We start from the raw sequence: 25462 nt of genomic DNA on the forward strand, positions 1-25462 counted from the left end.
TCTTCAGTTTCTTAACTTCCACCCCACACATTTTGTTGATCTTCAATCTGGGATCTACCTAACTCTCTACTTATTCTGTTGCTGCTCTTGAATGGTACCAGCAAAACTTACATAGAATATCATGTATATTGGCTCCTGCAGTGATCTTGCTTTCCTCCCCGACCCCAGCCCAATTCATTCCATCACATTACAAACAATTAATGTAGACAAGTTGCTAGGCATCTAGCCCTCTTCTGATCAAGAACTATTCTTCATTTGAAGGATGAACTATGAAGACTGTTGGGGAGCTTCTGATAAATTTTACTCATTCCTAAAAAAGATACAGTAGGAGGGAGTTTCTCCTTCTCTGAACATTATTGTGTTTGACTGTGATGCCAGAAATGGCTGAGGCTGAGATCAGGCAATGATCCGGAGAATGCAGCCTCATTAGTAGGGAAGGTATTGCTGAATGCGATGCGGAGCAGTGGACCTAGAGCTCTGACCTGCTGTGTCTGGAGCATTTCTGCTTGGAATGATGGTAAATCACCTTGTAGTTTAAGCTCGCTTGAATTGGAGTTTTCTCTTACTTGCAGCAGAAAAACATTCAAGCTAATATGAAACATCAATTCTAGGAGTAAGGAGCTGTAAGTCGACAAACCTAAAATGATTGACGAAGTGGAGAAGTAGGGTGAGAACTGGGATGATCAGACTTTTCTCAAGGGAAGGCTGGAAAACCGCACCATGCTATTGGCAGTAACTGAGCTGTTAGAAGTCATGCCTTTGGGTTTTGATGATGTGCTTCAGGGGATGGTATTATGTGATCAGTAGATAAGTGACTTGGGGCTTCCCTTGTCAGTCAGCTGGTAAAGAATCTGCCTGTAATGCGGGGGACCTTGGTTCGATCCTTGGGTTGGGAAGATCCCCTGGAGAAGGTAAAGGCTACCCACTCCAGTATTCTGGCCTGGAGAATTCCTTGGACTGCATAGTCCATGGGGTTGCAAGGAGTCAGATACGACTGAGGAGCTTTCACTTCACTTCAAGAAAACTTTAGATGTTGGAGTCTGTTGTATAGTTATCGGAGCCGTTAGAAAATTCCCAGAAGAGAATGATAAACACAGGTTGAAACTGGCCTGTCTAAAAGCAGAGAGAAAGATCTTGGGGCATTGGGAGACTGAAAATCTGCCATCTTTAGCCCATATTTATTGAGTCTGATAATTTGGAGTCTTTCATAGTTGGAAAAGCCAAATCATCTATTCATACTAAGGTTAGTCCAAGTAAGAGAGGGAGGTAGGACATTTAGCAGAAATTTAAATGAGGTAAAAAAACAAGCCTGATTTCTCAGGCCCAGGCACATCTACTCAAGCATTTCTGGCCAAAGGAGGCCCAAGTCCATTGTTTTGAATTCCCTCAAGATAAAGGTTATTCAACTGAGGGCCCCCAGGAATCTCCCGGATACTGAGGTGGTGGTTAAGACACTGACATTTTCAGACTCGGAGTCAATGTCTAGACACATCTTGGGCTATGGCTACTAGCCAAGCATTAACCAAAAGAAAATAGAAGTTACTTAGCTTTTAGTACGTATATTGCCAAAGAAATTCCAAACTTGACCAACATAGTCTGGGACTGTCTGCTCTAAGGCTGTCACTGCTGTCCTTAATTGATGTAACACTTGGAACACTGAAGGTGAGGGCAAAACTCGGAGAGTTGTAGCTTGGCAGGATCTGAGTTTTGGAGGACTCTTCTTGAAACATCCCATCCTGCTCTTCCCATCATGTGACAAAAATAAATATGGTATTTTGCAATCAAAGATATTTTATCTGCTACAACTTCATCTCGAATACATGATTTTTACTGATATCTTCAGGGCTTCATGGAAGTCTCTTAACTCAAGGCCAGGGGCCTATGTTATCTGTTCCAAAGGTTAATCACTATGTTTAAGCCACCTTCCTTATTCTTGGGTCCCTCCTTATGTTATCGTTACAGCCAAGAATGGATTCTGTCAGTTTTGTCTTCTTTAATGTGGTGCATAGAGTGACCTCCCAAAGATACCTCAGCCTAGTTTCCAGAAGCTGAGAATATGGATGAAATTTCAATGCCATGATGATGTTATATGGCACAATGTTGATTTTAAGATGAGGAGATTGTCTGAATGGGCCTAGTCTAATCACAGGAGACCTTAAAAGCAGATAAATCTTTCTGATTGCTGGGAGAAGGGGAAGTCAGAGGGATTCAAAACTTGAGAAGGATTCGGTGTGGAATGTTACTGGCTGCAGAGACAGAGGAGTCCATAATCCAAGGAGTGTGAGTGGCTTTAATTTTATTTTTTTTTTTCCAATTTTTTTCCATTTATTTTTGTTAGTTGGAGGCTAATTACTTTACAGTATTGTAGTGGTTTTTGCCATACATTGACATGAATCAGCCATGGATTTACATGTATTCCCCATCCCAATCCCCCCTCCCACCTCCCTCTCCACCCGATCCCTCTGGGTCTTCCCAGTGCACCAGCCCCGAGCACTTGTCTCATGCATCCAACCTGGGCTGGTGATCTGTTTCACTCTTGATAATATACATGCTTTGATGCTGTTCTCTCTAAACATCCCACCCTCGCCTTCTCCCACAGAGTCCAAAAGTCTGTTCTGTACATCTGTGTCTCTTTTTCTGTTTTGCATATAGGGTTATCATTACCATCTTTCTAAATTCCATATATATGTGTTAGTATACTGTATTGGTCTTTATCTTTCTGGCTTACTTCACTCTGTATAATGGGCTCCAGTTTCATCCATCTCATTAGAACTGATTCAAACGAATTCTTTTTAATGGCTGAGTAATATTCCATGGTGTATATGTACCACAGCTTCCTTATCCATTCGTCTGCTGATGGACATCTAGGTTGCTTCCATGTCCTGGCTATTATAAACAGTGTTACAATGGCTTTTAGAAGCTCAGAAAAACAGCTGGCCCAAAGCTAGCAAAGGTAACAGGGACCCATGTCCTAGGTGCACAGAACTAAATTTTGCCAGCACCATGAATGATCTTGGAAGTAGATTCTCCCTCAAAGCCTCCAGATAAGAGCCCAGGTTAGCTGACATCTTGATTTTAGCATCAGGAGACGGAAGGCAGAATTGCTTGCCAGGATTGACAAGCTGGAAACAGTGAGCTAATAAATGGGTGTTGTTGTTTTAAGCCATGAAATTTGTTGGAATTTGCTACACTGCAATAGAAAAAGAATACATCTGCCCTTGTTTAGTCACTCAGTCATGACCAACTCTTTTTCAACCCCATGGACTATAGCCCACCAGGCTCCTCTGTCTGTGGGATTTCTCAGGCAAGAATACTGGAGTGGGTTGCCATTTCCTTCTCCAACATCCGCCCTTAGGCTTATGATTATTTCTAGCCATTTTTCCTGCCTTAAATTCTCTCTGAAGTGAACTGTTTCCTCTGTGTTCTAGAGACTTTTCAATCCGAAACAGTACTTTATCAGTGAACCCCTCTCTTCACAGTTTTGATCACTATCTTGCATAAGTACCCCCCGGAGACTCCTGGTTTCTCCTTAAATTTAAATCCCACCCCCTCTCTTTACTTCCCCCTTCCCAGTTGTCTTTATCACAACCCTATGATGTAGCTTTTATTATCTTTATAAGGATAAGCAGTTTCTTTAAGGCCATAGAACTACTTATGCCTGGGCTGAGAATCCAGTTCTCCTGGTCAGAGCTCAGCTGCTTAATCACTCCCTTTTATTATTTCTCCTGTTAGCTTCATGCTGTTTCTCCCTGTTAGAAATTTGAGGAGACCATTTTTTTTTTGAAGTGATGGACTCATTTTATCATGAATTGTTTCACATTGAGGTGCAAAATATAAAGTATAAAAATGTCTTAAAGTATTTGCATTTTAACTCATTTCTAATTCTAAAATGAGAATCTTAATTTTTTTTTTTTCCCCTGGGTTCAAACTATGGTAGGCATCAGTAAACAGGTGTACAGAGATGCTATTGGTGTCAGTGTTGGGGGAGAGGGGACAGTTTAAGCTTCCTTAGCTGTTGGCTTTTTCATTTGCATCGATGGATGGTGAGGATTAAAGGGTTAGTTCTTGGCCTTTGTCCCTAAGCAATAGCCTTAACCCCCAAAGAGGCTGGCAGAGGGTGATGGCCTTTTGGTCCTTTGACTTTTCTCATGAGTCCCTTCCCAACCTTTCCAACTCTTAAATTAACCTTATTTCTACCTTTATTGAACTTAAAGACCTTCACATTACATACTGGTGTGTTTCTTGGCACTAATCAAATTACATTATTTGATTAACAGTGACTGATCGTACCAAAACCTTTCTGTATCTATGTTCTTCTTCACGTTATCTTCCCTATCTGTTTTGAGGTTTCTCCTTTTAAAAAGTGTGCCATTGAAATGCAAATCATTGTTATTTTAAGTAACATTGTATTATTTTAACCTCTGGTAAATAATAATTGGAGTCTTTTTCTCCTGTTCTTCTGCTCAATTTTATCTTAGCTTTGAGTAATTATTCATGATCATGGATGGATGCATTTAGGTGATGAAAACCTGAAACATATATCTCAGTGTGGTACTACTTCAGAACAATTGTATTTTTCTAGCCTAAAAAAGTATTTTTTATTTAAAACCAGAAAAAATACAAAGTATTTTTTTATGAAATTTTCTTCTCCTTGTGGCTTAAACTTTATTTTGTTTTCTGGTAGTGTATATGGTGAATTTTACAGTAATTTTTGCTTTCTGTTTCTAATCTGATAGATTTTAAAAGAAAAGGATGAACTGAAAAGCCAGCTTTATGCAGCGCTGCAACAAATAGAGAGTCTTCGAAAGGAATTAAACGATGTGCTGACCAAGCGTGCCCTTCAAGAGGAGGAGCTTCATTGTAAGGAGCAGAAGCTAAGTGATGTTAAGTCTCATCAAGCTGATCTTGAACTGGAAGTCAAGGATTCCCTGGATACCATCCATAGGCTAGAAAGTGAATTGAAAAAACAGAATAAGATTCAAAGCCAGTTGAAAGCTGAGAAAGCTCACCTGGAGGAACAAATTGCAGAGCTGAAGGAGAGCCAGGCCAAGGACAAAGCTCAACTTCTTGAGATGCAAGAGGCGATCAAGGACTTGAGTGCCATCCGGGCAGACCTTGCAAATAAATTGGCGGAGGAACAGAGAGCCAGGAAAGAGGTCCTCAAGAACCTTTCTGACCTCAGGACAGAAGCAAAATCTAAAGATGAGGAAACAGCTACAATCATTACTCAGTTAAAGCTCGAAAGAAACATTCACCAGAGGGAGCTGGAAGATCTCACATCATCTTTGCAGAGTGTGAAAACGAAACACGAACAAAATATCCAGGAGCTGATGAAGCACTTCAAGAAGGAAAAGAGTGAGGCTGAGAATCATATTAGGACCCTGAAGGTACCTGCGCTGAGTTATCCTGATGATACTGGAGGAAATTTTCTGGTGGCTCATGAAGTTAATAAAGCGTAAACTTTTAGAGATCGTTCTGTATTCCCAAGCACTGAAGGGGAGATAAAACTAACAATAAAGAGGCGTATTCGTGCCTGTTCGGCCAGGTTGGAATGAGTTATAGCGACCTGGGAGCACCTATTGCAGAGGACTGAAACCCTTTAAAAAGAACATTTAGCTATTCGGGGAGTTCAGGAAAGGCAGACATAGGTGGCAGTAAGTCATGGACCTGAAACGTGCCCTCATTCAACATTTATGATCTTCTAAAATATAGAAGGCAAAGACTTGTCAAGGCCATAGAAGCTATAACCATGGCCCCTATTAGTATGGTAACTAAAGAGGATTGGCCTATGGGTTTTGTAAACCCAAGGCTTTGAGATTTACCCCTTCTTTTCCAAGTCAGAATTGCCTGGGTAAATGCATAATTGAGATCTTGGATTTGAGGAAGCATGTCTAAGATGTATGTATCATTATACTAGCGTTTATCACATGCAGGGGAATCATCTCATAACATGATTGTCAGGAGTGTGATAAATCTATCCCCCCTTCCTGCTTTAGTTTTTCTCTAGAGCATGCATCATCATACGATATAGATTTCATACTATTTATTTTTTAATCTCCTTTTATTAGTATGAAAACTCCATGAGGATTGGGATTTGACTCTTGTTTACAACTATATCCCTAGTGCCCAGTTCCTGGAACATTAAAAATATCTGTTGAATAGGTGAATACATGCATAAATCTGTACAGATTAATTAAATTTTTTCTCAAAATTCCTTGAAATGCAACTATCATAAAAATGCTTATGATAAAGATGAAATTACTAACTATAATTAAGCTGCACTTGTAGAATGTTTTCAGCTAATTTATTAATTCTTCTTTAGTCCTATTTAGTCTACTGGCAGTAGTGAATTTGGGGTTATTTAAGTTGGGGTGGGCAGAGCAGAATGGAAGCTGGAAGAAATAGGTAAGAGGCCTGCATTCTATTTCATGTAACTTAAGACACTATCTTTGTAAGGTGGATCATTGCTCTATGCTTAGGAAAAAAAATTATGCCTATGAAAACATGACATGCTATCAATTGTAAGATAACATCCCAAGACAGAGAAGGTAAAATGTGAAAAAATTGTATCTTTTGATTTTGGTGAAGTATGGCATAATAGTCTTTCAGTGTTGGTGAGTCCATAAGCAAAAGTAGAATCCGAGATATAGAGAAGAGAATACACATATATATATGTATACATATATATATGAATACATATATAAAAAATAAAATACATATCATCATATATTGATTGGTTGGTTGTGACAATAATAATACTAGCAGACTTTTTTCAGCACTTAGATTGTGCTGGTTTTATTACTGTAAGAACTTTATGTGTGTTACTCATTTCATACATCATCTCTGTAGATTGTGTGATGTTAATTCCTCGCCAATGAAGAAATTCAGACGTGAGAAGTAACTTTTCCAAGGTCTTACACTGGAGAGTGATAGAGATAGGGCTTGAACTAAGGTAGTCAGATATTTGAGTTCTTAACTACTTTGCTGTACTGGAAAAGGTTTAGACTCTAGACTGGCTAGGTTTGGTTTTGGGTGACTAGATAGATAATGAAGCTGTTTGTCAAGATGAATAATATAGACAGAGCAGCGTATTTGGAGAGAGTGGTAATGTCAAATTCAGCTTCTTAACATGTTGTTGAGTTAGGGGGAAGAGACCTTAAACCTAATCATGAAAGTCTAGGTGAAACAGTTTAGTACGTAATGGGTTAGAAGTTGAGGAGTAAGTTGAGATTCAAGTTAGATATTTGGGAGTCAGTAATCCATTGTTGGTAGTTGAAATCACAGGGTTTGGATGACATTATGCAAGGAGAAAGAAGAGGATGAAATTCTAGGACACCACTGTTTAAAGGAAGAGTTGCGTAAACTGTGAAAGAGTCCCTAGGAAATACAGAACAAAGAACCACATGTGACACAGGAGGAGAGCCAGAAGAGAATGGTATCTTGTGAACCTAAGCAGGACATTTTAGAAGAGTAGAGTCTTGAGTGTCAGTGTGGCAGACAGGCTAAAAGATGAACTAAATAATGTGTTCGTTCCATTTGTCACAGATTGGGGGGAGAAGGCCTGTGGGGAGATGTGAGGGGCTGGATCAATAACGGAGTGGATAGATTTCAGCAGGAGACAGGGCATATCTTCCTCTGAAGGTTCTGAAAGAGCTCAGTAAGCTTGGTAAGGTCGATAGGGATGGACTTGGATTGGTGATGTGAATCTCGAGTAGAGCAGCTGTGCAGTGAGTTGTTCGTGGTGGTGAAGGCTGGTACCAACCACACGAGGCCAGTCTGGGAGCAGGTGATGTGCTGCCGCGTGGCTATCACTGAAGTGTCAGGGACAAAGGAGCGAGAGAGTGGAGGGAAAGGAATCGATGACTGCAGGCTGCTTGTTTGGTAGGAGTTCCTCGACTGGAGCTTCGATTTTCAGAGTTGAGGTCCAGGCGAGTGGTAATGCAGTGGGTTGCCATTGTGCAATATGGGTGAAAGTGGTTGGAAGAGAATGGGTCAAATAACTTTGATGTTAGTTTGTTGGGTAGATATTTGCGTGTTTATGATGCTGTTGTGAAGGCGTTAATGGGTCATATGCCAAAAATGTCAGTGAAGAGGATGACTGGTTGGTTGGCTACTGCTAACAAGGAAGGCAGAGTTGAAATAGTGTGAATCTCAAAGGAAGGTGGCATTTTTCCCGAGGATGCATATGTCATGATTTGTTAGGTCATGAATTGAGAAACGGTTCTTTCAAGGAACTTTGAGTTTTCCTGGGAATGTTGAAACTGCACCCTCTTTTTCTTCTTGCTATGACTGACGCATTTCGCATTCTTATAATCACTATGTAGTTGTGTGATAAATGTTCATTCCAGCAGGAGTTGGTAAATCAGTTCTTGCAGATTCAAGATCATCTGTGTAAAAAACATCATTCTCACATTGTATTGATAATATGGTTTCTTGAGAGGGAGGTGAAGTCAGGAGGTACGGCCTGCTTGACAGAAACTGCATTTGCCCCTGGACGCCTTGGCATATGAACAGTATAGTGTGCGTCATAGTAGCAAATGGATTTCAAGCTGCTATTTGGACTGTGGAGATATGAGACACAGCTCTGAGGAGCCTCCCTACTTCCCCCTTAGTCTCTCTTTCTACCCCCAACTCCTCCCTTTCAGTCTTCAGATACCACCTGTGTTGCCTCTTTCAGATCGCTGATCCGAGTATATCACTTCCTGCTCAGAAACCTTCAAAACCCATTACTATCTCTGGAACAAAGTCTCAGATCTAGTCTAGTCCTCCCTGATGTGGTCCCACCTGAGCTGTTCACACTTGGAGCCTTTTTCTGTTCTCCAATGCGCCTCATACAAAGGGAAAACCATTTCCTGCTCCAACTTCTCATTGCCTGCTCTTCGTTCGGATTGTCTTCCCCCCCAGTCTGCCCGAGGAAAAGGGCTGCCTAACCTTTCAAGGCCCAGTTAATTTTTTACGTCTCTTATAGATTCACTGAAAAGTGAAAGTGAAGTCACAGATTCACTGAAGATGGCTGTGTCTCAGCTGAGGTTGAGATAAATCTCTTGCTCCTCTGTTTCCGTAGCTGTCTGTGGGTACCACTAATATGGCATATTTAGGTTGCCTTATATTTTGGTGTGTTTCGGGTATATTCATACCTCTCCAGAGGGACAGGCAGCAGGTATTAGCTGCTTAGATTTTTTTTTTTCTTTTTTAGTTTGTTTTTAATTTGGAAGACTGAGATGAGGGATTTTGTAGTCACTCTTTAATGTGATACAAAAGCAGCAGCATATGTGCTTAAAAGGAGACCAGGGATTGTGAGAGCTCAGTACTGTTCTCTTAAACCGAAATCACCCATGAGGGCCAACCCCACTTCATGCTGTTTTATTAATATAATCCTGTACTTTTGACTCATTTGTATTAATTAAAAGTAGTTTATAGCAGTGGTCATCATCAAAGATTTAATATATCGAGTTATGTACTAGAGGGCTATAGACAAATAGCTCTGTAAATGTTGTATCTGTCTTCTGGCTTCACCTTAATTTGTCACTTTTTCTGAGTCTAGTAAGTGCTGATACAATTACCCATATTTTTTTTCTCTGCACAAATTATATATATTTTTCCCATCAAGACCTACCCTTCTCATGCCTATTTTTTGAATTTAAATGTAAAATATTTTAATGAAACACTCTTACTGCTATTAATATTTAAAGGCTGTTTGAAGGTTATTTGAAGGATACTATCACCTCATGATGATTTCAACAAAGATGACTTTGTAGAGCCTTACTGGGATCAGAAGACCAAGAGTAGAGTTGTGTATTTTTGCCATTTGCTGGGCATAGGATCTTTGTCAGGTTACTTAACCTCTTTGTACTTCGTCAGTAGAACGGGAACAGTCACGTCTTTCTCTCTCACAGGGTTTTTGTGAGTGACATCACTGTGTAAACCCTACAATGAAATGTAAACATAATAATGAGGCCACCAGAAGAAGTAAGTTCTTCGTCAAACCTAGGCATTAGTGTTCTAAAACAAGTTCTCCGGGGGCAGAGGGGAACCCTGATCTGTAGAATTTGCCAAGTTCAGTGATTTAAGAGCCCCCATTTGACTGGTTTCAAGCTATCAAACAGCATCACTGCAGACACAGTAGGGAGATGAACAACAGCGGCTCCCTGAGAGTCTCTGTGAGCTGGCCCAGCTCACCACTGGCCTTTGGGCAAGACTGTCTATACCCGTGCTCTTTGCCGTGCCTGACATAGAGTCAGAGTTTACACTGTTGTCCTTTTAAAGGTATTTAAGTTCACATAGTTCAAATCTTTATTGAATCCCTTCCGCACATTATTCCTAATTTTTTTTTTTAAAGCTGATTCTGGTTATATTTCAAATAATAAACAAAAGCCAGGCACATTATTGCATTATTGGTACTGAAATAATCCCTGGTAAACCCCTTTTACATACTTAGCTGTTTATAGTTTTCTCGCTGCTGCAATTCATAATCTTTTCAACCCCACAGGAGTGGTATTCTTAATTACATTGCACAAAAACGTACACAATTCTTTCACAAAAAAAAGAGGTAGCTTGAAAGAGAATATTGTGAAGCTCTTCTTGTGGAAAAGGACACTGGTCAGGCAGTGACGTCCCACAGTGTCCTTGTGGGGACATCTCTCTGCAGGTGGTGGCCCTTTGGGTTGCACAGACCCCTGCTTACACCTTTATTAAGAGCATCTTATTCATCGTTGTCAAACTTGACTGTTGCATCTGTGTCTTTTATGGTTCATGCCTATTATCTTCAGCACCCAGTACAGTACCTTGCACTTACTTGGTTGCTCAGTTAGTGCTAAGCGGAGCTTGAACACACGGAAAGAATGTTTCCTTTGCATGTCTGTCTGTGTGGGAATGCTTAGAAGTAGCAAAATCTCCCAAGTATTTGCCCACTGATATAATGTGGAATTTGTCTTGTGTACAGTTTGGCTGTGGCCAGTGGACTTTCTCTTTTCTCCTTTTTTATTCCTCAGGCAGAAAGCTTAGAAGATAAGAATATGGCTAAAGTCCACCGTTGTCAGCTGGAGAAGCTGAAATCGCAGTATGACAGACTGACAGAGGAATTAACCCAGAATGAAAATGAGAACAAAAAACTGAAGCTAAAATACCAGTGTTTGAAGGATGAACTAGAAGAAAAGGTAAAAATATGGATGGATTCTAATTGAAAAGACTTATTTGCATTTCTTCTAGAACATAGTTTATGTGTTAATAAATGCTAATTTTCAGCTTTCATAGAAAAGTTGTGTCGGTGCCAGATACAGTCATAGAAATTTATTAGAATGCTGTGATTTTTATTCTTTCAACAACTAGTAACCTTCTAATACTTTTTATTTTAAATTTCTAATGGATCTTAAAATAGGTATTTACAGGCAAGGTAGCAAAGAAAGGAGTTATGGTTTATTGAAGACCTACTCTATAGCAAGCATTTATGCCAACAGATTGATTTATGTGTGCTCATTTAATTCACACAACTCTTTGAGTTAGATTTTATTGATCCCTTTAACCCATGAGGAAACCATGGTTCAAAATAAAACGTAATAGTTAAGTGGTCACTGTGCACTAGGCACTCTTCATGTTCATAGAGATTTTATGAAACTGATACTATTAGGCTCATTTTTTAAGTTACAGAGACTGAAGCTTAAGAAGGTTGGTAACCTTGGTACATTACCAGCAGACTTACTGCTTTCCTATCAGTAGCTCTGTAAAATTTGGGATGTATCTGCTGTATATTGGGGCTTCCCAGGTGGTGCTAGTGGTAAAGAACACACCTGGCAATGCAGGAAATGTAAGACGCTCAGGTTCGATCCCTGGGTCGGGAAGATCCCCTGGAGGAGGGCACGGCAACCACCTCCAGTGTTCTTGCCTGGAGAACCCCATGGACAGAGGAGCCTGGCGGGCTACAGTCCATGTTGCTGTTGTTCAGTCACTCATTTGTGTCTGACTGTTTGTGACCCATGGACTGCAGCACGCCAGGCTTCCCTGCCCATCACCAACTCTTGGAGTTGCTCAAACTCATGTCCATTGAGTCGGTGATGCCATCCAACCCCCTCATCCTCTGTCACCCCCTTCTCCTCATGCAGGGTTGCAGAGTCAGACACAACTGAAGCAACTTAGCACGCATGCACGCTATGTATCAGGCATTGGGGAGAGTACTAGGGACTTTCAGCAAGTCACTACTTTTGTGGCAAAGCGTCAACTAAGAATAGAAGATAGAATATTTAAGTTTGTGTTCTGTGTCTTTCAGTTCAGTTCAGTCGCTTAGTCGTGTCCAACTCTTTGTGACCCCATGGGCTGCAGCACGCCAGGCCTCCCTGTCCTTCACCAACTCCCAGAGTTTACTCAAACTCATGCCCATTGAGTCAGTGATGCCATCCAACCATCTCTGTGTCTTTACCAACTTCTTAAAAGGATTTGCCTGCCAGTGTGATAGAAGTCAAATAGAGAAAAGACTCTTAGCATTTGGATAATAGGATAGGGCAGGATAGACTGGGCCAGATGAATCCTATTCTTGATAAGTGTTACTAACTAACATCTGTGATAAAGGAACTATCAAGGGGTAGGGTGTCATAAAATTCTGCGTAAACCTCTAGAAGAAACTTTCATGCTTTGCTCTTCTTTTCTTCTGTCATTTCTGTATATGTATTTTTACCTTTCTAGTAATTGTTAAAAGCAAGAAAATAAAATTTAAGTAAATTTGGTGTTTATGATTAAATGTGCTTCAGTTCAGTTCAGTTGCTCAGTCGTGTCGAACTCTTTGCAACCCCATGAACTGCAGCACGCCAGGCCTCCCTGTCCATCACCAACTCCCGGAGTTTACTCAAACTCATGTCCATTGAGTCGGTGATGCCATCCAACCATCTTATCCTCTGTCATCCTCTTCTCCTTCTGCCCTCAATCTTTTCAAGCATCAGGGTCTTTTCAAATGAGTCAGCTCTTGGCATCAGGTGGCCAAAGTATTGGAGTTTCAGCTGCAACATCAGTCCTTCCAGTGAACACCCAGCTTGTGCTTCATCCAGCCCAGCATTTCTCATGATGTACTCTGCATATAAGTTAAGTAAGCAGGGTGACAATATACAGCCTTGACGTACTCCTTTTCCTATTTGGATGGTTCCATGTCCAGTTGTGTTGTTCCATGTCCAGTTCTAACTGTTGCTTCCTGACCTGCATACAGGTTTCTCAAGAGGCAGGTCAGGTGGTCTGGTATTCCCATCTCTTTCAGGATTTTCCACAGTTTATTGTGATCCACACAGTAAGTTGCTAAATTTAGGCCTACAATCTTGACAGTTGTAATTTAGCTCTTATGTCATACTTTGTTTTCATTATGTCTAATGTTCACAAATATTTAATGTATCTGTTTTCAGGGTGTAGTTGCTTAGGAGATAAGGCTTAATTTTCCAAGTTTTTCATAATTAAAATTTAGCCAGAAAGTTATATTAACATGTTATATATTTAGTTATTTGCATTTAGGAAATAGTAGAGAAATTTTTGATACATTGAAAGTGTAAAGTTTACCTTATTCTGCTTAGAATAAATGTTTCTTCGCTATTATATTTGTGATGTTCCAGGTATATATGCATTATTGTGTATTCATATAAATGGAACATTTGAGACTTCCCTGGTGGTCCAGTGGTTAAGACTTTGTTCTTCCCCTGCAAGGGGCTTGCGTTTGATCCCTGGTTGAAGAATATGCCCTGTGGCACAGCCAAAATTAAATAAATAAGTAAATACATAGAACATTTACCTTAAAACAGAGTTTTTGTCAACTACGAATTGTCACCTGCTGTGAGCCCTTCCCATCTACCTCTGTAAGAATTAAATCATGTGCTGCTCTGGCTGCGGACCTTCAGCACCTCCTGAAGGGACTTCAAGGTAGAGATCAGGGATGAGGCACTCTGTGCTCTGGGAAGACTGGCAGAACAGGTCTCCAGAGAGTTAGATATTTTCAGTAGCTGATTTTATGAACCCAATCCTTGCACCTGCTCATATCTAGAAAAGCCCTAAATCCTTTGATCTTGACATCAGCTCCTTGTGACTAGCAGAAAGCCTTTGCGAAGATAAATGTTTGCATGAACTCCGTGTTCACCACCAGAATCACATATATATTGACTTTGCCCCCTACCTCTTTGGAGCAGTTGCCCAGAGCTCTCTGAGGTGCTGTCTCCCAGGCTGCAGCCCTCATTTTGCCCCAGATAAAGCTTAACTCTTATGTTGTACTTTTTTTTTTTCAGTCAACAGTTTCTGGAGTTAGTGGTTGTACAGTAGATTCTCCCCCAGCCTCCCTTAGTGGTTTCCCTGTCCACAATTTCAGTTACCTGCCACAGTGGATTACTGAAATTACCAATTTTGGACCAATTGTGGTGCAGAAAGATTAATTGGAAAATTCTAGAAATTATTCGTAAGTTTTAAGTTGCACGTTGTTCTGAGTAACATGGTGAAATCTTCCTCTGTTCCACTTTCTTCCACCTGGGATGCCCACCTATCTCAATCTGCTGCTAACATCCAACCAGCCACATCATCATGGCTTCATGGCCCAGAATCACCCAAAGCTGGTGAGATCCTCCTTCTGAGGTATTATCAGAAGGTCAGTAATAGCTTAACGCTATCTCATCATGTAGGCATTTTATCTTCACAAGAAGAGTGGTAAATATGGTACAGTAAGATATTTTGATAGAAAGAAAGAGACCACCTTCATATAACTTTATTACAGTGTATCATTACAGTTGTCCTATTTCATTATTTGTTATTATTGATAATCTCTTACAGTGCTGGTTTATAAGTTAAACTTTATTATAGATATGTACGTGTAGAGCATCATCACTCTGCTGACAAAGCAGAGACATCATTAAAAGCAATATCCTATTCAATTGTTAAAACTATTGAATATATAGTCAAGTCCTGATAATGGGTGCTGATGCAAAGAAAAGATATCTAAAGTCTAAAATGGTAAATAATCTTAAGAATACATAGACACATACACACATACCTTATGGGCTTGCTTTTTTTAAATATATTTTGTTTACCTGATTGTTTATCCTTTTGATTGACTTAGCTGTTTCTATTCATCTAATTTTTTTAGTATAATTAGCTGTGAATCAAAATTTCATTGACTCAAGTTATATCCAGATAGGGCCTTTCTCTTTCAGAGGTAGTGAGGTGTTCACGGCTATGGACAGAACTTTCAGTTTAAATCATTTTGTAGCCTTGCGGCATTAGGCAAGTTGCTTAAAACTCAAAGTCTCAGTTATATCATCCTTGAAACTGGTATAATAACAAATTCTAATGGAGTTAAATGTGAAAATTTATTTAAAGTGCTTGGCAGAGTGTCTGATACCTGATCAGCTATCAATTAGCAGCTGCCATTATTTTATTATTGTTATGTTACCAAGTGGATGCCAGTTAATGGTTTCGCCAAGTAACAAACCAGTCAGCAAGCATTGGTTACCTACCTAATAATATGTTAAGGGGTAAGGGCCAGGGAGCTGGGAATAAGGCTTACTGCACTGTGTTGATTGGACGTTTTGAGCCAGAACTGTGTTGAGTCACTTGAGATGTCGGTCCACAAAGGAGGCGCTAACTTGAGAAGAGCTGGCATTTCTATCTTGTGGAACAAACAGGAGGCTGGGTTGGTAATTATGTTTGCAATTTGAAGAGAGGAACGCAATCATGGTTGTTTTTCTATTCCCAAGTAGAGAGCTTTTCACATGGTAAGTAATTTGTAAGTAAATTGTGGATGAAGAGATATGACTGTGTATACATACATGCTCATATGTTTGCGTGTGTGCTCAGTCGCTCAATCATGTCCTGCTCTTTTCAACCTGATGAACTGTAGCCTGCAAGGCCCCTCTGTCCATGCTTGGATTTCTTGGATTTCCCAGACAAGAATACTAGAGTGGGTTGCCATTTCCTCCTCCAGGGGATCTTCCCGACCCAGAAATTGAACCCGTGTCTCCTGTGGCTCCTGCATTGGCAGACGGATTCTTTACCACTGGCACCACCTGGGAAGCCCTGCTTCTGTGTTTATGTGTAGATAAAAAATATGGTAACCTATGGCTATAGATGTTTGTTCATTCTCTTCTCCTCTCTCTCTCTCCTCCCCCCTGCCTCTCTTCTCCACTCTTCCTTTCCCTTTCCTTCAATGAGTGTCTATGTGTTGGCCAGTCTGGGGGAAATAAAAACAAGAAAACAGTACAAAAATATGTCCGCAGTGGAAAAAAGCCCATGACTTATATCCCAGAGATTCCTGCTATCCAGGCAGTGCAGTGAACTTGATAAATAGGGCCCAATTGAAGGACTTCTAATCCTAATGAAGGGATTTCCAATCAAAAGGGTCTCTCTAGAACCATTTCTGATCAGCTCATAGATTATGTAGGCTATCTGGGATGCTTAGCTAACTCTTATAATACTTGCTTTTCTTCATTGTTACACTTTATCTTCGTTTTCTGTTAGTTCTTTGGGAGATGTGAGTGGCTACAGTGAAACAATTAGGAGACAAATTGTGAGACAATCTAAGGCAGTGGAGTTCACAGGAATGTAAACATTGAATAGATTAGGGCTTGCAGAAATGTGTTTTTGTTCCTTCTCATGAAATCTGTTATTTAAATTGTTTGTGAAGTGACATGTAGCAACATATTTAAAGCTATGGCTGTGTTGGCTAAAAACACTTAAGAAATAATTTTCTTATATAAAATGTGGATCTTTAAAAAAGATCATTATAATTCAGAATTGCAAGTGTAATGATGATGCCATTTTTACGTAAGCTGGAAACTGAGGTTGAGAACATAGTATTGTGACTCGCCCAACATTGCACAGCTTGTGTTGGAAACAGGATATGAGCACAGATTTCTTGTATTTTCCCCTTTATTTACTGCCAGTAAAATGACTCACGTTTCTGTCTTTTCATTGATTTCTTTAGTGTTGAATTTAAATTTGTTGTTATTATAGTCAACAAAGATTACCCTATCCTTTCTTATTTGTTTCTGGTCTGCATAAATTTTGGATTAGAAGTCATCAATAATTTTTTTAGAAAAGTCTAATTAAAACCTGATATTTCCACATAAAAGATATCTGTGACTGGAAAAAATGAATCAGCATTGTTTAATTTTGTTTTGTTTCTAACTTGACCATCTGTTTAGGATTGTCCTTTTTCATGAGATGAAAAAATGTATATGATTGTCAGATAACTGTTCTATAAGATATTGACTCTGCTAAAATCACAGTTTTACATTTTTTACCAAGAACTCTTTGATAGTAGCAAGCAGAATTCTCTGTTTTTTGTTTATTTGTTTGTCCCCCCGCCCCACAAGTACGAAAAAGAAGTAGAAGTTAGTGAGCTGTTGACTTGTAGCACTGATTTTAATGATTACACTTTAGACCATTTTTAGGCAAACTATGCTCTTTGGTGCTTCATGTTTTTTACATTGTGTGAATAGAATAAAGCTATAACTTCTACATATTAATTTGGTGGAAAACTTTAAACCAGACACTTTAAATAAATACTAACTAGGATACTATGAGTAATTTCCTGTCAGGTTTCTCCCAATTAAAAACAAATAAGGAAAATAATAATAAAATGGTCAAATTGAAGGCAAAATTGTAAATTTATCATTTGTTATTTGTAAAGTGCTTTTAACTGAATCCCTGATAGTCATTAAGCCCAGACTAGTCCTTACTTTTTCAGAGAACTGACAGAAACACCAGAGTGTTACCATGTATAAATCACTCAGCCAGATGTTAGGAAACACGTTGAGAATTCATCAATGGAGTGACCTCATCCAGGTGTGGTAGAGGGAGGGGCGTGACACAGAGATGTATGAAAGGACATTTGGTCTCTGCTTCCCAGACTGAAATGGCTTCCCTGGTGGCTCAGATGGTAAAGAATCTGCTTGCAATGTGGGAGACCCTCATCCCTTGGTGAAGGGAATGGCAACCCACTCCAGTATTCTTGCCTGGAGAAGTCCATGGACCAAGCAGCCTGGCGGGCTACAGTCCGTAGGGTCACAGGGTCGCACACGACTGAGCGACTCACACTTTCACCCTTCCCCAGGCTGAAACGAAGGTGTGGAGAAGAAGCCACTTCCAACCGCTTTCCCGTTGGCAGTGAACTCTCACCAACCATTTACAATCTAACCGGTTGGTTTTAAGTGAATTTAAGGAGTGACATCCAAGTTTGTGTCTTTATGACCTCTGATTTGGATTTGGATTTAAGGCATTTCGAGTCATTTTGAAGGGCTTCCCTGGTGGCTAAATGTGAAGAACCTGCCTGCCGATGCAGTAGGTATGAGACGTGGGCTCCATCCCTGGGTCTGGACGAGCCCCTGCAAGAGGAAATAGCACCCCACTCCGTAAGTCTTGCCTGGGGATTTCCCAGACAGAGGGGCCCGGCGGGCTACAGCCCATTGTCACAGAGTCGGACACGGCTGAGCGGCTAACACTTTCCCTTTCTCTTTTCGAAGCATGTAATCTTTAACTTGCTGTCAGTTCAGTCGCTCAGTTGCATCTGACTCTTTGTGACCCCATGGACTGCAGCACACCAGGCTTCCCTGTCCATCACCAACTCCTGGAGATTACTCAAACTCGTGTCCATTGAGTCGGTGATGCCATCCAACCATCTCATCCTCTGTTGTCCTCTTCTTCTCCCGCCTTCTATCTTTCTCAGCATCAGGGTCTTTTCAAATGAGTCAGTTCTTTGCATCAAGTGGCCAAAACAATGGAGCTTCAACTTCCGCATCAGTCCTTTCAGTGAATATTCAGAACTGATTTCCTTTAGGATGGACTGACTGGATCTCCTTGCAGTCCAAGGGATTCTTAAGAGTCTTCTCTTCACAGTCTGCCTTCACAGTTCAAAGGCATCAATTCTTCAGCACTCAACTTTCTTTATAGTCCAACTCTCACATCCATACATGACCACTGGAAAAGCCATAGCTCTGACTATATAGGTCTTTAACTTGCTGACTGGTTGATGACTACAGGAGCTTGAGAAGAAAGAAGTCTTTGGAGCACTTTCCTCTAAAATCGTGTATTACTAGTTTGATTTGATATCCAGAGTGTAGGAGTTAGGCTGAATGATGGTATGTAGTTGCTTGGGGTGTGTAAATTAGCCAGAGTAGACCACCTGAAGGTTTCTACTGCCTAAGTGTCAGCGCTCTGCCAGATGCTGAGCAGGCCTAGCTTGCCTTGTAGACCCTGAAAGATACATACGGTGAACGTCCAGGTTTGTTTACATGGACTTTCTTTTATCACCATTGAAAGCGCTTGTTGACTCAGTCCATTTTTTTTCATTTAATGTTGAAAAAGCAATATTTTTAAAATTTATGATAAGCCAATATATAGAAGGTGCTTATTGTATACATGAGTTATATTATTTGGAGATTTGTTTTTCCACTTTTTTTCCCCATAGCCTTTCATAGGAATAAATGTATACTTTAGCGTCCTGTAAGGAAAAGAAAAAGAGGAGAGAAACAAATTCTGTTGGTTTTCTAAAGACACTGTAAGTTTATAAACATTTCTCTGGAGATGAATGGTGCATTTTTTTCTTTTGAAAATTAAACAGTGTTCCTTCCAGATGCATAATTTAAAACTCTAGTTTGTTTCCTGTCCATGTTTTGTTTCAGAAATAGAAATGTGTCAAAAGTGGCTGATTTTAAATAACTAATGTTATTTGTGTTTTCAGCCATTGACTTAAGAGAAATACGTCATAATTACAAAATGGTCCTAAAACTTAATGAATGTGTAAAATACCCTTTAGAGGCATTTTTAACTGTGAATATTAATTTCTAGGAATGTATCCTAACATTTTTTTGATTGTGCTACCAATGCCTTTTGTATTGTTCAATATTCTCCTAGAAAAAAATTACTAAAAACCCTGAGGCAAGAATAATTTCCTTAAATGGGGTTAGAAGTTTAAGTTTAATTTTCCATTTTTTTGACTTCTGTTTTATGGATAACTTTCCCAAGCCTGCCTAAGACCAGGTTATAGACTGGAAAGTCTTTCACACTCAAGTTTTAACATGCATCAAATCATCTATCAGGTATTCTAATTATGCCATTACTTTTTTCAGTTATCCCAGGTGGTGCTAGTGGTAAGGAACCTGCTTGCCAATGCAGGAGACTTAAAAGACATGGGTTCGATCCCTGGGTTAGGAAGATCCCCTGGAGGAGGGCATGGCAGCCCACTCCAGTATTCTTGCCTGGAGAATGTCATAGACAGAGGAGTTTGGTGGGCTACTGTCTATGAGGTCACAAAGAGTTGGAGAGTACTATAGCTCTTACTCTTACATACTATTAGTCATAATTTCTTCCCTCCTTTGAAAGAAAGATTGTAAAGCATCTTCTTACAGAGAGGAGGGAAGTGTCTATCTAACTAAAAAAATGGTAGCATTTTGATTTTAATATTCTAGAAGGAATTAAAATGTTCCTTTGCTTTCTAAATTCATATAAAGAACTATCTTACTCTCTCACAGGTAGACCTCATACTTAATGTACTGATGAGTACTTAACTCATCAGAAGATCTTACTGGGTCTATCCTCAAGATTTATTCTGATTCACTTCTTACCACTGACGGGCCCTTTACTTTTGTGACATCAGCTTCCCTTGATCGTTGTAATAACCTGCTAGTGTTAAGGTGCTTGCCATCAGTGATTTTTACTAGTTAATGTATTCCAAAAACAAGCTTACTGAAACACAAGAAGTTATTTAAGTTTAGAGATTCTAGTTTTTTCTTCTTTTTTTCATTGTATAGTTGGGAACTGCTATGCTTGGCATATAGAAAATGCACTTAAAAAAAAGAAACATTAGTGGAATGACTGGAACATAAAAGGATATTTATATTTCAGAAATATTTATCGAATGACTGCTATGTAAGACATTCTTTTCTTTTTAAAAAAACTTTACTTTTCATTGAGGTAACATTGGTTTATAACATACATAAATTTCATGTGTACAACATTCTACTTCTGTATACATTGCAGCATGAAAGTGAGAAGTATTAGTTGCTCAGTTGTGTCTCACTGTTTGTGACCCCATGGACTGTAGCCCGCAAGGCCCTTCTGTCCAGGGGATTCTCCAGGCAAGAATCCTGGAGTGGGTTGCCGTTCCCTTCTCCAGGGGTTTGTCCCAACCCGGGGATCGAACCTGCATCTCTGTGTCTCCTGCATTGGCAGGTGGGTTCTTTCCCACTAGTGCCACCTGGGAAGCCGTATGGGCATGTAAGCTGTTTCTATATCATGGCTGTTGTAAATAATGCTACGGGCAACTTTAGGGGAACATATATTTTTTTCTGATTAGTGTTTTTGCTTTCTTGCGATAAATGCCCAGAAGTGGGATAGCTGGATCATATGGTAGTTCTATTCTTATTTTTTTGGGAACTTTCATACAGCATCGTCAACGTATGAGTGATGCTGGGATACTGAAATGAAGAGGAATCAGATCTTTGCCCTAGAGGAACTCACAGTTTGATGAGGAGACAGATATAGACGACACACAGAGTTAGTAGGTGCTATAGCAGAAGCTTATATAAAGTACCAGAGGAACATGTGGACAGAGCACTTAGTGTTCCTAAGAACTTGGGTCACCTTTTGTCATCCTAATATTCATGTGGGTGATGAAGTAGGTGCATGTTATTGGACTTTAATAGCAAGTAAAAAACTTAGTTTATGACTTCCCTCATCCCCTGTCACTGAGTATTATTGGGCTCACATAGGTTGAATTTGTGGACGTTTTCAAACTGATCTGAACTATTGTTGCTTTATTCTCTTTTTATTTTTGTGATACCTATCCAGGTGTTTAATATATAGCCATAATTTAAGAAATCCACACTCACGTAAGATCTTCTAACAAATGTTTGAAAAAAGTAGTTACATGTGATCGCAATCAATGTGTTATTTATTTGTTGGCTGCTTTGCAAGACAGCTTGAACTGCAGGTTAGTAATTTTCCAGATTAAACTCTTTGCAAATTTCCTATAGAATCCATAGTAGATCCTTTCTTTTAGTCACTTGCAGTTTCTGCCCTGGTTGGCATTTCATACTGTATCCTAGCTTACTTGCAGCTGAGTCAGTGCTGTTGGCAGAAGTAATGGGAGCCTTCTTTAGAGAGTCAGATAAATGGCTTCCAGACAGATCCAATTTTTGTTCAGGATAGTTTCATAATTTGCCTTGTAATGCTAGTGTCCTGGATTTAAACTGTAGGCGTAATAGTTATCTTGAGTTACAGAAATACTCTTTCTCAAAACTTTTTAGGTAATGTGTGCAGGTCTATAGTTTCAACAAGCCATGCTTCTAGCAATCTTTAATTACATTTCATTAGTTTTAATTTTAGCCTTAAACTTTGATTTCTAAATTCTACCACTTAGCCTCTCCACGCCTCCGCCCCCCACCCCAGTCATGTATTATAGATGGCCCTGGGGCTGAAGCATTGTATGCTTATTCAGGTTACTTTTCAGTAAAGGAAAAACATTAGCTTTGTAAACTAATGATTTATTCAGTGGTGTGCCTGTGTTTTATTTGCTATAATGTGTCTCTTAAAGTGTATGAAGAACTGTTTTCATTTTATGTAATAACGATATTGGAAATACAGTGACTTTTCTGGAACAGTTAAGACATTGAAGGAATCTCATATGCTTTTATCAAGGAGATAACATTTTGGATATGCTCTGGTTTTTATTGAAGTCATTCTATTTTCATTAAGACCATGTCTCTTTGTAATCTTTATAGCCTTTGGGAACGTGAATGTTCTAATTAGAGGAGCATTTCTTATCCTTTGAATTATAGGTTCAATGATTAAGCCAGTCAGCAATGTGTCTGTGTGGGGTGTGTGTGTGTATGTGTATGATGACATTGTGAGTATTATGATTTTTGTTTCCTGTTGATGCAAATGTCAACAATGTAAGCCTTTCCTGTCTTTAAGTGGAAGCATCAGGAAACTTTTGCTGTCTTGACCATGGAACTACACCTTTAGTGTGGTATTAGTTATACTTTTTAACTAAAATCTAGAGGAGATTATGTGTATACAAGGTATATCTCCAGCATAGAGGAGAGTGATAGCCCATAAAAATTTAGGGTATTGTGCCTGCTTGGTGGTTTTCCCTCTTGTTGTGGTTTACCTCCCTTTTCTTGTGCCATTGTTTCATATGTTTTCATTTGTAGTGATAAGGCTTATTCAGAAATGTTTTTGAGTTATTCCTTCTACTTTATGACTACATTAGTCCCCATATAACCTCCTGATAACTTTTTTGAGATTTTCACATGGATTTCTAAACTCCAGTTTTAAGAACTCAACCTTTATAGCATTTGAATAGAGAACAGTAGTAAGGAAGTCAGGGGACTTAGTTTATGGGTTATTGGCTCTTTGACTTTCGTCAGGTTTCTTTGTCTGAACTTTGCTTTCCTTATGCATGAAACTAAAGGTGGGTTTATTTCCCTTGTGGCTCAGCTGATAAAGAATCCACCTGCAATGCAGGAGACCTGGGTTCAATCCCTGGGTTGGGAAGATCCCCTGGAGAAGAATACCCACTCCAGTATTCTGGCCTAGAGAATTCCATGGACTCTCTAGTCCATGGGGTCGCAAAGAGTTGGACACGACTTTCACTTTCAATTTTATTTTCTAAGGTGGTTCTTTCTCAGATTCAGTCATGGTCTATTGATATCCCTCGTCTTGGATCATATAGACTGTTATAGTAAGCTTCATCTAGCCCCGCTCCCCTACCCCCTGCGAAGAATCTCCTTATAGTCCTAAGAACCAAGCATTTGTGTCCTTTCACACTGAAACATTGAACTTGGACTATCTATGTCTTCCGCATCTTTAAATAGTCTCTGAAATACCTTGTTTTATTTCTGGTTCTTTGGAAATATGGTAGCTTTTGGTTCATGTTGTTGTAGAATTACTTCTCCCTCTAATTTCACTAGAAGGCCACAAGATAGCCATCATAGTGCCTAAATATTGCCATCTGCCTTTGTTAACCTATGTGGCCCCAGTGAGATGGTTGATTGAGTTAATGTCAACCAGTTTTAACTTCTTCCCAAAGAATTAGCTGTACTTGCCCAATTGGTGGGCTTCTGAGCTGGCACTAGTGGTAAAGAATCCACCTGCTGATGCAGGAGACATAAGAGACATGGGGTTTGATTCCTGGGTCGGGAAGATCCCCTGGAGGATGGCATGGCAACCCACTCTAGTATTCTTGCCTGGAGAATCGCATGGACAAGAGCCGGGAGGCTACATTCCATAAGGTCACACAGAGTTGGACATGACTTAGCATACACACACACTGCATTGGTAGAGTTATTTCTGAAACATGAAACAGGGAAAAACAGCTAATTCTTTGGGTGCCACAGTTAGTGTTCAAATTGATATTCTCAAGGCAGAAGAACTGGGATAAAACAGAAGTGTTGAAATTTGTTGGCTCTGTGAGAACAGGCGGCTTATCTATCTCATTTGCTCTATCCCTGGCATTCAGAAGAGTATATTGCCATAGTGGGCGTTCCATAAAGATTTATAGAGCCAGCGAAAAAATTAAATTACAGTTGCTTATGTACAGAATGGAAGAGCTTATTTATTATAACTCTTAAATTTAGGGTCTTGGAGGACATGCAGAAAGAATGGAGAACCAGTATGGTGCAGCATCTGAAAACTAATTAAATAAAAGAACACAGACCTTTACTTGGAACAGTAGAAGATTTAGTAGGGGTGGAGGATTCACTTATTTGCTTTAATTTTTGAGTATAGTACTTAGATTCATGGAAAGATTTTTGCATTTTTTGTCAAGTACTCTTTTCCTTGAAACCCGAGTTGTTCATGTAGGTAGGGGTTGCATGACTATCTGTCATAAATGTCACAGAAGGGGATCCTGAAAGAGCAGGTAGTTGAACCCACTTATTACTAAGGTTCATGTGAGTTTGTAGTTCTGTGAGTTTTACTTCAAAGGGAGATTGGACATGGCATGCTGTCTTGCAGAGGATAGTGAAGTGGGTAAAGAAATTTCCAGCCTTTGCTAAAGTGATTGAACTTGTAGATTCTTTTTGACAGGATCAGCATTTCTTAAGACTATAAAAATCTGGAAATAGTTTTGTTTTCTTTTTAATGAGTCAAGTATCAGAGAGTACAGAAAAGTGACAAGGGAAAAAAGAAAGATGTCTATGAGGGAAAAGAGAAAAGAAAAATCAGTTAGAACATTATTGTGAATCATGTGGATTTAAAGTATGAACAGTTGTTCCGTAAGTATGACAGCCACCCTTGATAGAGTATTTTCTTTACTAACATCGCACCACAGGCCTGCGGTGAGAACACTGTAGCCTGTTTGATTGGAGGACTTTGTTTGTATAGAGGAAGCCTAGCACACCTCAGAGGCCTTTGAGTATATAGATCTGCATGGTAATTGATGAAATGACCTTTACAGTGTTGAATTTGTCTTCAAAAATGTTTAAATCACTTATTTAGTAAAGTGGAGGAGTTT

The 25462-nt window shown here is 39.6% G+C and overlaps 1 protein-coding gene across 1 annotated transcript in view; it reads left to right on the top strand.

Annotated features, from left to right (window-relative positions):
- Positions 1-25462, top strand: part of CEP128 (centrosomal protein 128) — a 452428-nt gene that overhangs the window by 155421 nt on the left and 271545 nt on the right. The window contains exons 14-15 of the mRNA XM_061156507.1: positions 4737-5387; positions 10992-11156. Of these exons, the coding sequence (XP_061012490.1) occupies positions 4737-5387; positions 10992-11156 (816 nt within the window). The remainder of the gene's footprint in view (positions 1-4736; positions 5388-10991; positions 11157-25462) is intronic.

This window comes from Dama dama, chromosome 12 (assembly GCF_033118175.1).
Source record: "Dama dama isolate Ldn47 chromosome 12, ASM3311817v1, whole genome shotgun sequence".
In the NCBI taxonomy this organism is placed as follows: domain Eukaryota; kingdom Metazoa; phylum Chordata; class Mammalia; order Artiodactyla; family Cervidae; genus Dama; species Dama dama.